The sequence below is a fragment of the Caretta caretta genome, chromosome 3 (genome assembly GCF_965140235.1).
Source record: "Caretta caretta isolate rCarCar2 chromosome 3, rCarCar1.hap1, whole genome shotgun sequence".
Taxonomy (NCBI): Eukaryota; Metazoa; Chordata; order Testudines; family Cheloniidae; genus Caretta; species Caretta caretta.
In genome coordinates this window covers 128232406-128245681 of record NC_134208.1, presented here as the reverse complement: position 1 = coordinate 128245681, position 13276 = coordinate 128232406, and the positions used below count along the sequence as shown (strand labels likewise).

General features: G+C 40.7%; 1 protein-coding gene across 23 annotated transcripts in view; it reads right to left on the bottom strand.

Moving 5' to 3' along the window:
* Positions 1–13276, bottom strand: part of AFDN (afadin, adherens junction formation factor) — a 219471-nt gene that overhangs the window by 102359 nt on the left and 103836 nt on the right. For all 23 annotated transcript variants that reach the window (XM_075126862.1, XM_048843986.2, XM_075126868.1 and 20 more), the window contains 2 exons: positions 7585–7679; positions 4584–4846 (listed from right to left, as the gene is read on the bottom strand). In XM_075126862.1, coding sequence (XP_074982963.1) covers positions 4584–4846; positions 7585–7679 — 358 coding nt within the window. The remainder of the gene's footprint in view (positions 1–4583; positions 4847–7584; positions 7680–13276) is intronic.

Here is a 13276-nt window from a genome sequence, read left to right as displayed (position 1 = left end):
TGCTCCCAGGCACTACGGAACACTGCCAAACAGTGGCCAAATGGGTGCATGGTCACAGACAGTAGTGGGGAGTGGTCTCGCAGAGCCTTGACTTGCCCGTAAAAAGTGGGGTTTAGGGGCAGGTGGCTGGGTCAAGGAGTGGGAGCCTGATGGCTTTTACTTTGAGAACTTTCCCTTTTTCCACTGGGGCTCATAGTTCCGTTGTGAGGGGAATCGGGATGAATAAGGCCTCTGTTGGTATTGAGAGCTAAAATGTCTTTTGCCCTTATGTGGAGATTCCCAGTGACCTGAGAGTGGCCATGGAATCCTTCAGAGAGAGGCATCAGTCTTCTTGGCGAAGAGCTTCATCCTTAAAGGGGAGGTCCTCCACCGTGGTCCAGACCTCCTTTAGGAATCCCAAGAGGTGGAGCCACGACTCCCATCTCATTAACACAGCCGTAGAGATGGTACTGGCAGCCGTGTCAACAGCATCATCAAGGGCCAACTGCAAAGATGTTTTTGCTACCAGTTGCCCCTCCTGGATGATGGCCTTGAAGGAATCCCAGGAGCTCTCTGGCAGCTTATCAATAAAGTTGTGTAATTTATCGTAATTCATGTAGTCACACTTTGCTGTGAGTGCCTCGCAGTTGGCAATTCAAAACTGTAAGTTGGCTGAGGAATACGCCTTACAGTCTCTGTCATAGGGTGTTGTCTTAAGAGTGGTTCTGTCAGACATGAGAGTTCACAGCATCCACTATGATGGAATTTGATGGTGGGTGGTGAATAGGAACTTTGATTCCTTTGTGGGGACATCATATTTTTTGTCCACCTGCTTGCATGTTGGAGTCACTGAGGCCGGGGTTTGCCACACCGTCTTAGCTGGGTGTAGGATGGCCTTGTTGATTGGCAATGCGATTTTGGAAGTAGATGAAGAATGAAGGATGTCAATAAGCTGGTGATGCGTATCTTTAACCAACTCCAATGGCATGTAAAGTGCGTCCGCCACTCTCTTTGCCAGCTCTTGGAACAAGCAGAAGTCATCCGCCATGGAAAGTGGTGATGGCATGATCGCTTTGCCCAGCGAAGAAGAGGATATGGCTTTGGGTGTGATCTCCTCCTCTGTGTCCACCTCCTGCTCCTCCACTTCTTGGGATTCTGAGGCATACGATGGTGTAGCTGAGGGGGAGTGCCTGGGAGGCTTTCGGATGATGCTCGGTGACCTTGAAGCAAGCTGTTGGTGAGTCACCAGAGGTCCTTGTATGGCCACTGCAGTAGCATAGGGCCTGGTGGAGTTGCTCAAGGGTGACTATACCAAGATGATGGTGGTGCCATCGGGTAGTACATTCCTGGACCCTGTTGATATTGTGTCCCATATAGAGCTTTGGAGGAGTATAAAGAAACCCCAGCTGGCTCACTGCCCAATCCCTCACTTGACATCAGAGGGCCATGGCATAACTGTGGCGGAAATAATCTTTGATTGGCCATGGCTCAGTTCTGGTACCAAGGGACTGAGTGTCAGGAGCTTCCAACATAGCCAGGTCACCAGCCTGATGGAATTCTGCCAGTACGGAGTGTCCTGACACTGGTGGTGGTGCCAGGGACATTGGGACCTCATCTATACCAATCTCTCCAATGCCGAATGGGTCAATGCTGCTGGTGGTACGGACGACAGCTCGCATACCAGAAGCATCTTAGGGAGTCTACCCTGGTGTCTTTGTACCACAGAATCGGTGCCCAAGCCCAAAGGGTCTGCGAGCCTATCAACAGTACTGGACACCAACTGTGCCATGAGGTGTGGGTGCTGGATGATTTTGGTGCCGGTGGTGCTGAGGATACCAACCAAGTGAGATGGTAATTGCTTTTGGTTATTCCTGAGCTCACTGAGGGGACTTCCCACTCTCTTTTTCGACTTGTGAGTGGAGTACCCAGACAGTTTCTTCAACTCACTATCTTTCCAAGGCAAAGGTTGAGGGGAAGAGTCATGCTCACTGGAGGGCTGGGGTCAGAGAGCTGCCTCCATAAAGATGATTTTTTGGTGGAGCTCTGTGTCCTTGCAGGATGTCGGTCAGAGCTGCTGACAGAGGGTACACTTTAGTGGCTGTGGCCCTCACTGAGGCAGCGAATGCACTGGGAGTGCTTGTCTGTGACTGGGATCACCTCGCTGCAAGCGCAACACTCCTTGAAGCCTGGAGAGTCTGATGTACCCTTGACTGCTTTACAATTTGCTATGTTTTAGGAGAGCAGCCTGCAGTGAGCTTCTTTAGTCTTCTGCACGTAGACTAATATGGACAAATGAACTGGAACACACACGTCGATTTTTAGTGAAGTGCAATCCTTTTTGCCTACTGATTGATAAAAAAGGCTTAAACTGGAAACCTTTACATGATACAAATTTCATTACACTCACCACAGGATAGGAAACAAATACGTTTTCCTGGGTTTTGAGAACATAATTATAAAACATTAATTCTTCAATGAAAATATTATCCATGAACTATGAAAGATCTGATTACTACCTAGAGATGGGACCCTACATCTCTAGGTAGTATCACCTTATACTCCCTGGCAACAAACTTCTCTAGCACGAAAAACTCAAACGCATAATTAGACACCCCTACAACCAATGGGAGTCCGCAGGGTGACAAAATTAGGGAGTTTGAAGCCAAATCCCAGCACAGGGAAGAAGCCAATGAAAATATAAAGTTGTGTGTGTTTTGGGTACCCCCACTGCACATAAAGGTTTCTGTTGCAGCAGTACTCCAACACCCACTCTATGAAGATAGACACTGGAAATTAATTATAACAATGGATATTTCTGGACCTGAGCACAGCCACCCAAGTCACAAAAAGAGGTGTTACTTTCTAATTACTGCAGTAATCCTGTTGAGAAAAAAGCTGCATATCAACTATAAAATTATCAACTTTACAGAATTTTGGTCTGTTCTGAATTGAGAAAATATGCATGGCAACAGATCTCAGAGAGAACTCAATAAGTGAGTACAGCCTTTTTGCAAAAGAATCTGAGTTTCAAATACTACAGTAGACTGTTTAATGTGGTCACTCCTCAGATCATAATTTAAAATGGTTGTAAAACAGTAGTTTTTGCCAGTGGTTTATTTAGGTGAAGAACATAAAATAGTTTTAACTTCATAAGTTAAACAAAGTTTAACAGGTTTTACAAAGGACACTTTTTTCTTTGCTCTCAGTTAGGATTACATTTCTGAATGCTTGCCAAGGAGAGGAACACCCTCTCCACATTCAGTGAGCTGCTCCATCTTTGGACTGTGAATATTTTTTAAACCAATTCAAAAGTATGGTACTGTTCAAGAGTTGATATATTGGTGGATTGTATTTTGTGACCTTGAAAGGAATGTAACATCTATAAACTACACTTCAAATGTTGACTGGACTTCCTCTGATATGGGGGGGGGGGGGGGGGTTGAAGGGGAATCACAAAAAAGGATAGAAACCTGTTGACTGACTGATTCTGGACCAATGTCTTTGAAGGAATAACTCTTCGCCCATAATGAAGATCACAGAAAAGCAGCTTTCACAAAATTCTTTTTAACTTCTTATACTGAATGCCCACATGTACTTCCAGTTTTAAACATAAATCCAGAATAGGAAGAGGAGTGTGGTAAAAAGTACAGATTTTTAAAATTAACTGGCAACACTGAATGACAGCATAATATGCCTCTTCTCACCCAGTTTTTCAAAATGGATAATTTCTTACATGATCAGCTTTTGTGCCTCAATGTCTTCCACCCAGACATCCTACTCTAGTAGTTTCCTTTGGACCAGTCAGAGACGTGAGCAGATCATCAATATTTTACATCTTCCAAGTAGTTCCGTATGATTTTAACTCTTGGGGCTCTCTGCATATTTACATCCCCAATGAACATGAAGCCCTAAGGCCAGGCAATATCTAATCTATGTTTTTATACTGCACCCATCAAAATAATATGAACACAAATGATAGGAGAAACTTTGGATTGATGGACTCTAGGCACAGAAAAAAGAGGAGCAACTGTTACACATCCGGAAGACAAGGCCACAAGGTAAAATATTGGGCTCCCTATTCTGACATCTCAAATGGAGTTTTGCAATCATCCATTTCTGAGGGGGAATCCAGATATTTTTTGAAACTCTTGGTACATTGTATCTGGATTGTAGGTGGCAAACAGAAGAGATGCACCCAGAGTACATCTTTTCCTGTTTTGTTTATTCACATCTGCTCTAATGAAACTTCCGAAGTTACTGTCTAAGGAGAAAGAAAAGCACCAGACTCACTATGTAAAGTTAGTAAATTCCTTATGTTCCTAGTGTTTGACTGAGCTGCCGTGAAATGTGTTAGGATTCTAATAATTTTGCTTTTTTTCCCCCATTTTTGTGATTCCGTGTCATGAGAAAAATACACTTCTATATTTAATAACGAAACATATGCAAGTCCTAAAAACTTCACAAGGTGGAGCTAAAGTATTATAATAGTTATTTCTACTATAAATTTAACTTAGAACAATTAAGAGTAGCCACTCACAGCCTGATGGTCTTACACTCAAGACTCTATATTATTTTAACTCAAAAAAATATGATTGTGTACTCACCCAGTTTTGTGCCTTGGACCTTTGATCATGAGACCTGCATCTAGAGTTCTTTTAGGAATAATGTGGTCCTGACTGGGATCCACAAATTTAAATACATGAGATGATCCAAACTGAACCTTCATGCCACTCTGCAGCATGGTAGTCTCTGAAATACGCTGACCTTCCACATAAGTTTCAGCATCAATATTTCTTGGTGTAACAGTAACAACTCCATCCATATTGGTGAGGTCACAGTGATGAGACTGAATTCCTGGACCAAACAACTGAAAATACAAATATTAAATAGTTCTAAAATGACCTAACTCAGAATCACTGCAGAAACAAAGCATAACTGTGTATCGCAATTCACCCTAATTGCAATATATTGATATAGTTTTACTCCTGCCTCTGAACTTTCATTAGAAATTTACCAATTAAAGCATCAGTAATTTAATCTTAGTTTAAGCTTTGCTCCAAATGAAGACAACCATAACATGTTTTTGCAGCACATTTTAAGCTAAATATTTCTGCTCAAAATATACTTTACACATTATTAATATACTGTTTTGTTATAAATATGCTGCCCATAATTGTATTACAAGATTCAAAGGGATTTAGGAACCTAAGTCTGAGTTTTAGGTACCACTGTGATCCACACAAAACTGCCTAACCCCATAGGTTCCTTCGGTGCCTACATTTTTGCTGCAGAAGTTCCTTAAGTGCCTAAGATTCTGCCTCTGAGCGTGCACACAGCTGCCTGACACTTCAATCCCAGCACAATTCTCAAACTAGAGTGTAGCGTCCCGAAGGGGTTAAAGCAACCCTGGAGAGGGCTGCAGCTGGGGGAAAAAAAAGAGTTAAAACAGCCAAGCTAGGCTGATTGGAGTAGCAGCCACAGCTGTGCCCAGCTTAATTAGGAGCTAAAGTCATCCCACTTTAGCCCTGGAGTGGGAAGGGCTAGCTGCCTGGGAACAGGGTGCCTGAGCACAGCAGCGCTGGGGAAGGGCAAAGGGAGCTGGGGACCTCCAGCCTGATAAACCCCCAGGTTGCAGGCCTTGGTGAAGGCCTACAGAGGCACTGGGGCTGCAGAGGGGCAGCCTGAGGATAAGCAAAGGCAGCAGATCCTACCGCCTTGCCTGTGATGAGTGGCCATTACACTGCAGTGTGCCCCAATGAATGAGTAGCTGATGAGTGGCAGTAGCCACTGAGGCAAGGTGGGTCTAGAGGGCTGGGGGTTCCCTGGGAGGGGAGACCCAGAGTGGGGGTCCTGCTGGGACAGAACCAAGGGAAAAAGGCACCAGGGTCCGGGAGGGACACGTGGCCAGTGGCAGGTGAGAAACCGGCCTGCAGAGGGCGCTCCAGTGCTGGAAGAGCTAATTCCCTGGAGAGCCAGCAGGAGACGCCGCACTGGTGAGTCTCGCCCCGCTACATAGGGGAAGATAGGCACTGATCCACCTACCTTGCCTGTGCGGTCTGATCTGATAGACATGCTCAAAGCTTGCCTAACTCCATATTTGGGGGGGGGGGGGGGATCACCTGGGATTGGATAACTCCAGTTCAATTCCATCTTCTTTCTGGTAAGAGGAGATTTGAACAGGAGTCTACCAACTCTGTGGTGAATGACCTAGTCACTGGACTAGAGTGATTCTCGTAGTTTCCGGCCCAAATAATATTTTATTAAAGTGAAATGGCTTCAACAAGAGACACAGATGGCCCATGTCAGATTATCCCATAGACCAGTGATTAGGGCACTCACCTGAGATATGGGAGATCCTTGTTAAAATGCCTTCTCATCGGGCAGCAGGGAGAATTGAGAGAGGCCTCCCACATCCTAGTGAGTGCCCTAACTACTGGGATAAGGGAGGTCTCTCCACCACAGGCATCTGTGTGGCGTTAGGCAGGCACCTAAGCCTTTCTTGCAAGAAACTGCTTGGATCTCTAACCCGCCTGACTCCTGGTGAGGGGTTCCCAGCTGCAGATCACTAACAGAGATAGGCACTTCCCCGCACCCTGGATCCAAGAAAGGGGCGGGGCTTAAGTAGCTCCCCAACTAGCAGGTTGATTTTTGTGGATCCCATCCTCCCATCTTCCCATTCATTTTATAGGGATCTTAGGCACCTAAAACTCAGGGTATGTGAATTCCAGTAATTTTCAAGAGGTCTAAAAGATAGATATTGCAACACGTGAGTCCTTTTGTGGATAAAAAGACTTGAACCTGCAAATACATCCTAGTAAAGTGGATGATGATGGATGGTTCAGTGGTTGGGGTGGTAGCCTGGGACATGAGAGACTCCTCTGCCACAATCATCATGTGTGACTTAGGGCATGTTACAGTCTCTCTGTGCCTCAGTTCCCCGTACTTCCCTAGATTACAAAGTTGTTGTGAGGATAAATACATTAAAGACTGTGAGGCAATTCTGATGCCAAAGTAGTTGCAGCCAAATAGGTACCTGTGGTAAGATTAGGAATTTTTCCTCAATGGACTACAGGCAGTCCTCAACTTTACGACGTTTGACTTGCCACGCTTCTCAATTGACACCAATTTGACTTACAATTGGTTTCAACTTTATGATGCTTGGTCACGCAATGGAGTGGATTGCAGTTCCAAATTATGACATATTGTGTCGTAAGTCCAAGGACAGCCTGTATTCATTTTTGTGTTTAAAGGATCAAGCCTTCAGTTTCTTCTTTAAGCAAAACAGAAAAAAAAAAAAATCAAAGCATTCTGATCAACAGAAAATCCTTTGTGTTTGCATTTAGATTTATCTGCCCTTCTGACTTGTAAGGGTAAGTCAGTTCAGCCAGATGTGGTGAGGATGAAGTAAACTGGTAGGTACAGAGTGGCTTTTTTTAAATGCATTCTGCATTAATGCTTACTAACAGGAAAGCGTGAGGCCCATGCTGAGGGGGTTAAATAATTAAATCGTTATGGTCCTCAGTGAACTGAGTTCGCTCCCAGGATTACACATGTGACTGGTTGAAGTTCAGATCAGCTCTTTCACTTGAGGCTGTTTTTCCTCACCTGGATAGAATTGTCATCAAATTTTTCTGTTCCAACTTCAGTGACACTTAATTGTAGACGATAGAGTTTTGGCTTATCTCTGGAGTCAGAACCATCTGTAGAGTAAGCGTAAAGCACTGGATTTGCAAATGTGGCTTGATTATTTCTAATTCATATTGGAAAACTCAAAACATCTAATTCTGAATGTTAACCAAAAATTAATCTAATTTGTGTCCTTAAACTTTATTAGAAACAGTTACTAAAGTTTATGTGAAGAAAGATAATATGGATGGTAAATATTAAACAGGAAAGCCCATGCAACAGAAAATTGCTTTAACAACTTTAGAAAGGATAATCTTTTTCTTAGAGCTTTCTACTGTACATATTCTTTTATATTTCCACTTGTGCTTAAATGGTAGCTTACAGTATAGAAGAAGCTTGCGGAAAATAAGTTCTGATATATACAAACAGAGAAAGAAAAAATAAGGATTTCAAAAATATTTGTATGAAATGTGTAGATGTCAGCACCACAGATATAGGTCTAAGCCTTGTCTCTATCACAGCACCTCTAATGAAATGCACATTGCCATCAATACCTCAATCACTGTGTCAGGTAGCTTGTGAGACCAACTTTTTTCCCCTTTACCAGATGCTGAAACAAGTCAAAGAGCAAAAAAAAAAAACTGTTCTGTGTAAAAACTGTTACCCTACTAAACATATGCCTATGTGTCAGCTTCTTCCTCATGGATGAGAAATGACAATTAAGATACATTGTAAAAGGACTATGACTGCAGTAATGTTCCTCCTGAGCTTATCTTCAGTCCCAGCAACCTACATTTTGATCTTGCAGAAAATGAAACCAGGGATAAAAGAGCAACCGGAGACCCTAAGAATATTATTCTCTTTAAAATGTATATACTAACCCCTACTTCTCCCTTTCCCACCAAAGAAAACCAAATGTGTGCATGTGCGCAAACACATGCACCTTTTAGTGCGACGTACCGAAGAGGAGAGAACTTAGCTGCCATCTCCTCTCGCCATGTACCATTGTGATTTGCATGCATATACACAAATTCGTTTTACAGGTAGGTATTACAGCTTTCAATGCTAATGGAAACTTATGCATCTTACTTTCCCCCCTCAAGAACGAGTGCAGAAGTTCAAAATCTCTATGTCTGATATCTAGAATGGGACACACAGCTGGCCACAAGATGAAAAATATTGTTGCCTACAAATAGCATTCCAATTATTTTTAGTTTCAGTCTGCACACAAAAGCACTAGAGAACGTTATTCAAATTACAGCACATGTATAAATGCTCTTCAATGGGGGAGTGGTAATCTTGTCAGTTAAAATGGAAACCAATACACATGGGATCTTCATGGGGACAAAAGCCACTGGAAATCTCTCAATTATTGTATTGCAACTCCGTCTGGGGAGCAATTGTATGTCTAGAGTATATGTCATTTAAACAGCCCCACTACACATCTTTTATAGCAACAAAGATGTATGCTTGCTTCAGCATCTAAAAACAAGAGGTAAGTATAGTGTCTATCCAACATTCTTTCACACCCATGATTAATTTGACATTTTATCAGTCAGAAATTGAAAGTTTATTCAGAGTCCAGAACTAAGTTCTATAGTTCTAAGTTCTCAAGATTTCTGAAAGCCCCTTAAAAATCACTCGTAATTCCGGAGCTTCTGTTAACCTATATTTTCAGGTCTCTGTCTAGGAACACAGGAACTGCCAGACTAGATCAACCCACAATCCATTTAGCCCAGTATTCAGTCTTCAACAGCAACCAGTACTTGATGCTTCAGAGAAAGTTGCAAGAAGCCGCAATGTAGGCAGATTTGGGATGATTACCCTCTCATCCCCAATCTCTAACAGATATTGGTCTAAGCCGTGAATCACGAAATCATATATTCATTCCATTTTTTTGTTCACATTAATTAACAAAACTTCAGATATTCTTATTATCCATGACTATCTAATCCCTTTTTGCTCTATTCTTGGTTTCAAAAGACATTTTGTGGCAATAAATTCCGTAGTCTAATTATGCTTTGTGTAGAGACAGTATTTCCTTTTATCAGTTTTGAATCTGCTACCTTTAAATTTAATTGACCATCCCCTTGATCTTGCATCCTGAAATACAGAGAGCAGAAGCACCTGATCTACCTTCTCTTTACCACTCAGTGTATATATTTTTATGACACCCCTCTAGTCACCTCTTTAAGGTAAACAATCTAATTTCTTTTCAAGTTTCTCTTGGTATGCAAGTTCTTCCTTACCAGCAGACCACTGAATACATGACTGTTTTAGAAGCCCATATCCTTAAAGGGCACTTCACTTGCACATTCATCTTCTTAGGTTGATCTCCTCATCCAAGGTGCTTTACTTCCACTATGCTGCTGTCTGCACTGCCCGCAAAGTTCACAAACATTCATATCTTCGAAATACTATATGCCAGTGCTTTATTGTAACAGGATATTAATGAATTACACTTAACTGCCAGCACATAGAAGACAGCACAGCAGCTGATGAGAGCCACATACAGACCAAAAAAAGGAAGACACAGGAGAAGGGATAAGTGATAATGTAGAAGAGGAGAGAAAAAATAATGTTAAGGTGGATGAAAGAATCAGCAGAAGAAACAAGACAATGTGCTAAAAATGAGAGAACATTCATTTACCTCTTATATTCCTTCAAATGTGGCCTGCACAACTGGCAAAAAGCTAACCATATGTTTGATATTAGGAATTCATAATTCAAGTCACTGCATCCTACTGAAATTTACTATGTTAACTTTGGTAAATACAGTAGTTCTGAAGGGTGCACATTTTGTTTATTTAAATGAGTAAAAGTTAAACAGCAAATCTACAGAAATCTAAAATGTCATCATATGATGTTTCAAGGAAAACTCCAGGCATTTATAGTATCTGAGAGAGCTATTAAACAATCCTTTACACACATGCACAAATGTGGAAGCAACATCCATGTGATAAATGGCACACATGATGATTTATCATATACACCTTTGATCATCTCACCTGCACGCTGCCCATTAATACTTTTCCCGAGGATTTATTTATACATTACAAAATTCAAAACAGCAAAGTTTTGTTTTTAAACTTACAAGTGTTTCCACCTCCTCAATACAGAATTCCCAACACCACAGATCCAAATGACACCTGACTGAGGCCCTGAAGATGCAAGTTTCAGGCCTGTACTAGTGGCAACTATTCTACACCTAAAAATACCACAGTTTTAAAGACCAATAACTCAGTATTCTGCAGTGCTACTTTACTTAAAGGTTTTTACAGCTTCCTCTGAGCCTTCTACTGTTGGACTCAGGATGAAATCCTGGCCCCAGTGAAGTCAATGAAAGTTTGCTATTGATTTCATCTGCGGCCAGAATTTCAGTCATGCTAACAAAGACACCTATGTTTTCATGCAGAGAGATATGAAAAAGGATCCCAAATAATAAAACTCGAAAATATTTCTTCTGTTATGTATGCCACAGAGAAAATACCTCTAGGCATAAACATAGGCACTTGCTTGGGATGATCTACATCTCTCATTCATGACTTTATCCCTTGTGAATAGTGAATCCATATCACACACTCTTACTAGTAAAACCTTATATCACACCGTCAGGTATTTCTTACACAGACATACACACCATAAAATATAATTAAACGCACAAGACAAGGTATGGAGTCACAAAGTTTTTGTTTATCTAAATTACAGAAATCTTCATTACTCATTGAGTGTCCAAGCCAATAAACTTTTTATATCACTATGCATATGCCACATACGTTATAGTTTCTTAAAAAAATAACTGATACATTTTTTTTTAAATCCATCCACTAATAAAGTCAGGTGTCTTAGTTATCATGAGAACAACTTTACAGACTGCTAGGGAGAGAAAACGAGAATTAATAAAACTTTAAAAACCTCTGAAAAGTACTTTTCCATTCATCATAATTCCACAACGTTAAGGTCTAACTCAGGATTTTTAACAGACGGAAGCAAACACAGCATTTCTCGTTGGAAAGCTTGTAACAGTCCCATTCCAATGGTGCTAATTATTACAATGGGTTAGGTCTTGTTTACATATATAAAATACAATCCCTGCCCCCAAAAACTTACATTTTAAGAAAAGTTGTTCCTTTCCCTAATAGGCCAAAAGTATCAAACTTTAAACCTGTCACTTGTCCAGAATGTAAATATGGTTCATCCTGGAACTCAGACCATGCAGTTTTTTTGGGGGGAAGGTGCGGGGCATGAGTGGGAGGGATGTATGTGTGTCAAAGGGGAATTATACATTTGAGACTGAAAGGAAATATTTATTTGGCAGGATACTCATTTTAAAACTATCTTTTTATTTTTTAAGCTCTGAACTTTGAAATGTTGTAAAATTCCTAGGGAGATGTGTGCATTATTGGGCACATTGCATGTAAAGTAGTAGAAGGTGCACAATGAAGTAAGTGTATAACACTGATCTGTGTTTTATTTTATACACATACAGATACGTGATGGTGTAGTTTAAAATTTTTACTGGTGTAGACATAAGGTAGTAAAGATGCCTGCACCCTACCTGCACTACATCTGCCACAATTAGTAGCAACAGCAGAGATGCACGTGTGCAGAAAAATTCTTACAGATTCTCACTGTAGACGCAGTTGGTTAAAGCTAACTTGGCATATACAGACATCATAAACCAACATGGAAGTATAAACCTTAAAAAGGGAGATCAAATTAGCTTTTGTGTATTTTAAACTTGGTTATTTATGCGGCTCAGACCTTTCTAGACTACTGTGTAGGGATTGAACTGTATCTTTTCTAATTTGGCATTTTACACGTTTCAAATGTCTTGATAAGATATTTTCTCTACGACTTCCTTAATAGTATTAATTTCTTCAAAGATTCATATTTGCATGCACACATTTTTACAAAGTGCCCACAAGCATCTGGAAAGCAAATATTATTTGAAGTAATAAAAATCTGCAAAGTTGATCTTGCCATCTAATACTATTCAGGGAATAGTCATTTATGAACATTTGTGATTTACCAACATACCGCCTAACAAGATAAAGGTGTAATTAGAGCTGATTGGAAATTTTCTGATGAACTAGTTTTGCTGGAAATACTGATTTGTTGAACCTGAAAGTTTCACAAAACATTTCAGATTGAACTAATTTTGTCCAGGATCCGGGGAGCATATTTCGTTTCAGAAACACCACGTTTCAGTGGTTTCTAATTTTTTTTTTTTTTTTTAAAGTCCCTGGTTCATGGGAAATCTTGAAAAAACTGGGTTTCTTCTGACATGATCAAATTCCCCCCAAATTCCCAGTTTTGACCAGCTCCAGTTGTAAAAACCATGTACTGCACAGTTTAAAAAACCCACAACAATGCCCAACACAGATACTTTGTTATTAAAATACAGCAACAAGTAAGTTTATAACATATAAAGCACTATTAACTTTCCTACTGCTTTGTCATTGATCTTTTAGTTTAAAAATACAAAAGGAAAGATGGAACTTCATACAATATTTGTTTTGCAAAACTAGTTTAGATCTAAATTTTCATATATTTGTTTAATCACTCTACAAAAATAATCAGTGCAATGTACCACTGATATATAGCCACTTTCATAACTGTACCAATTCAAAGATATTACACAGTGAATTTATAAATTTGAGAAAGGCGG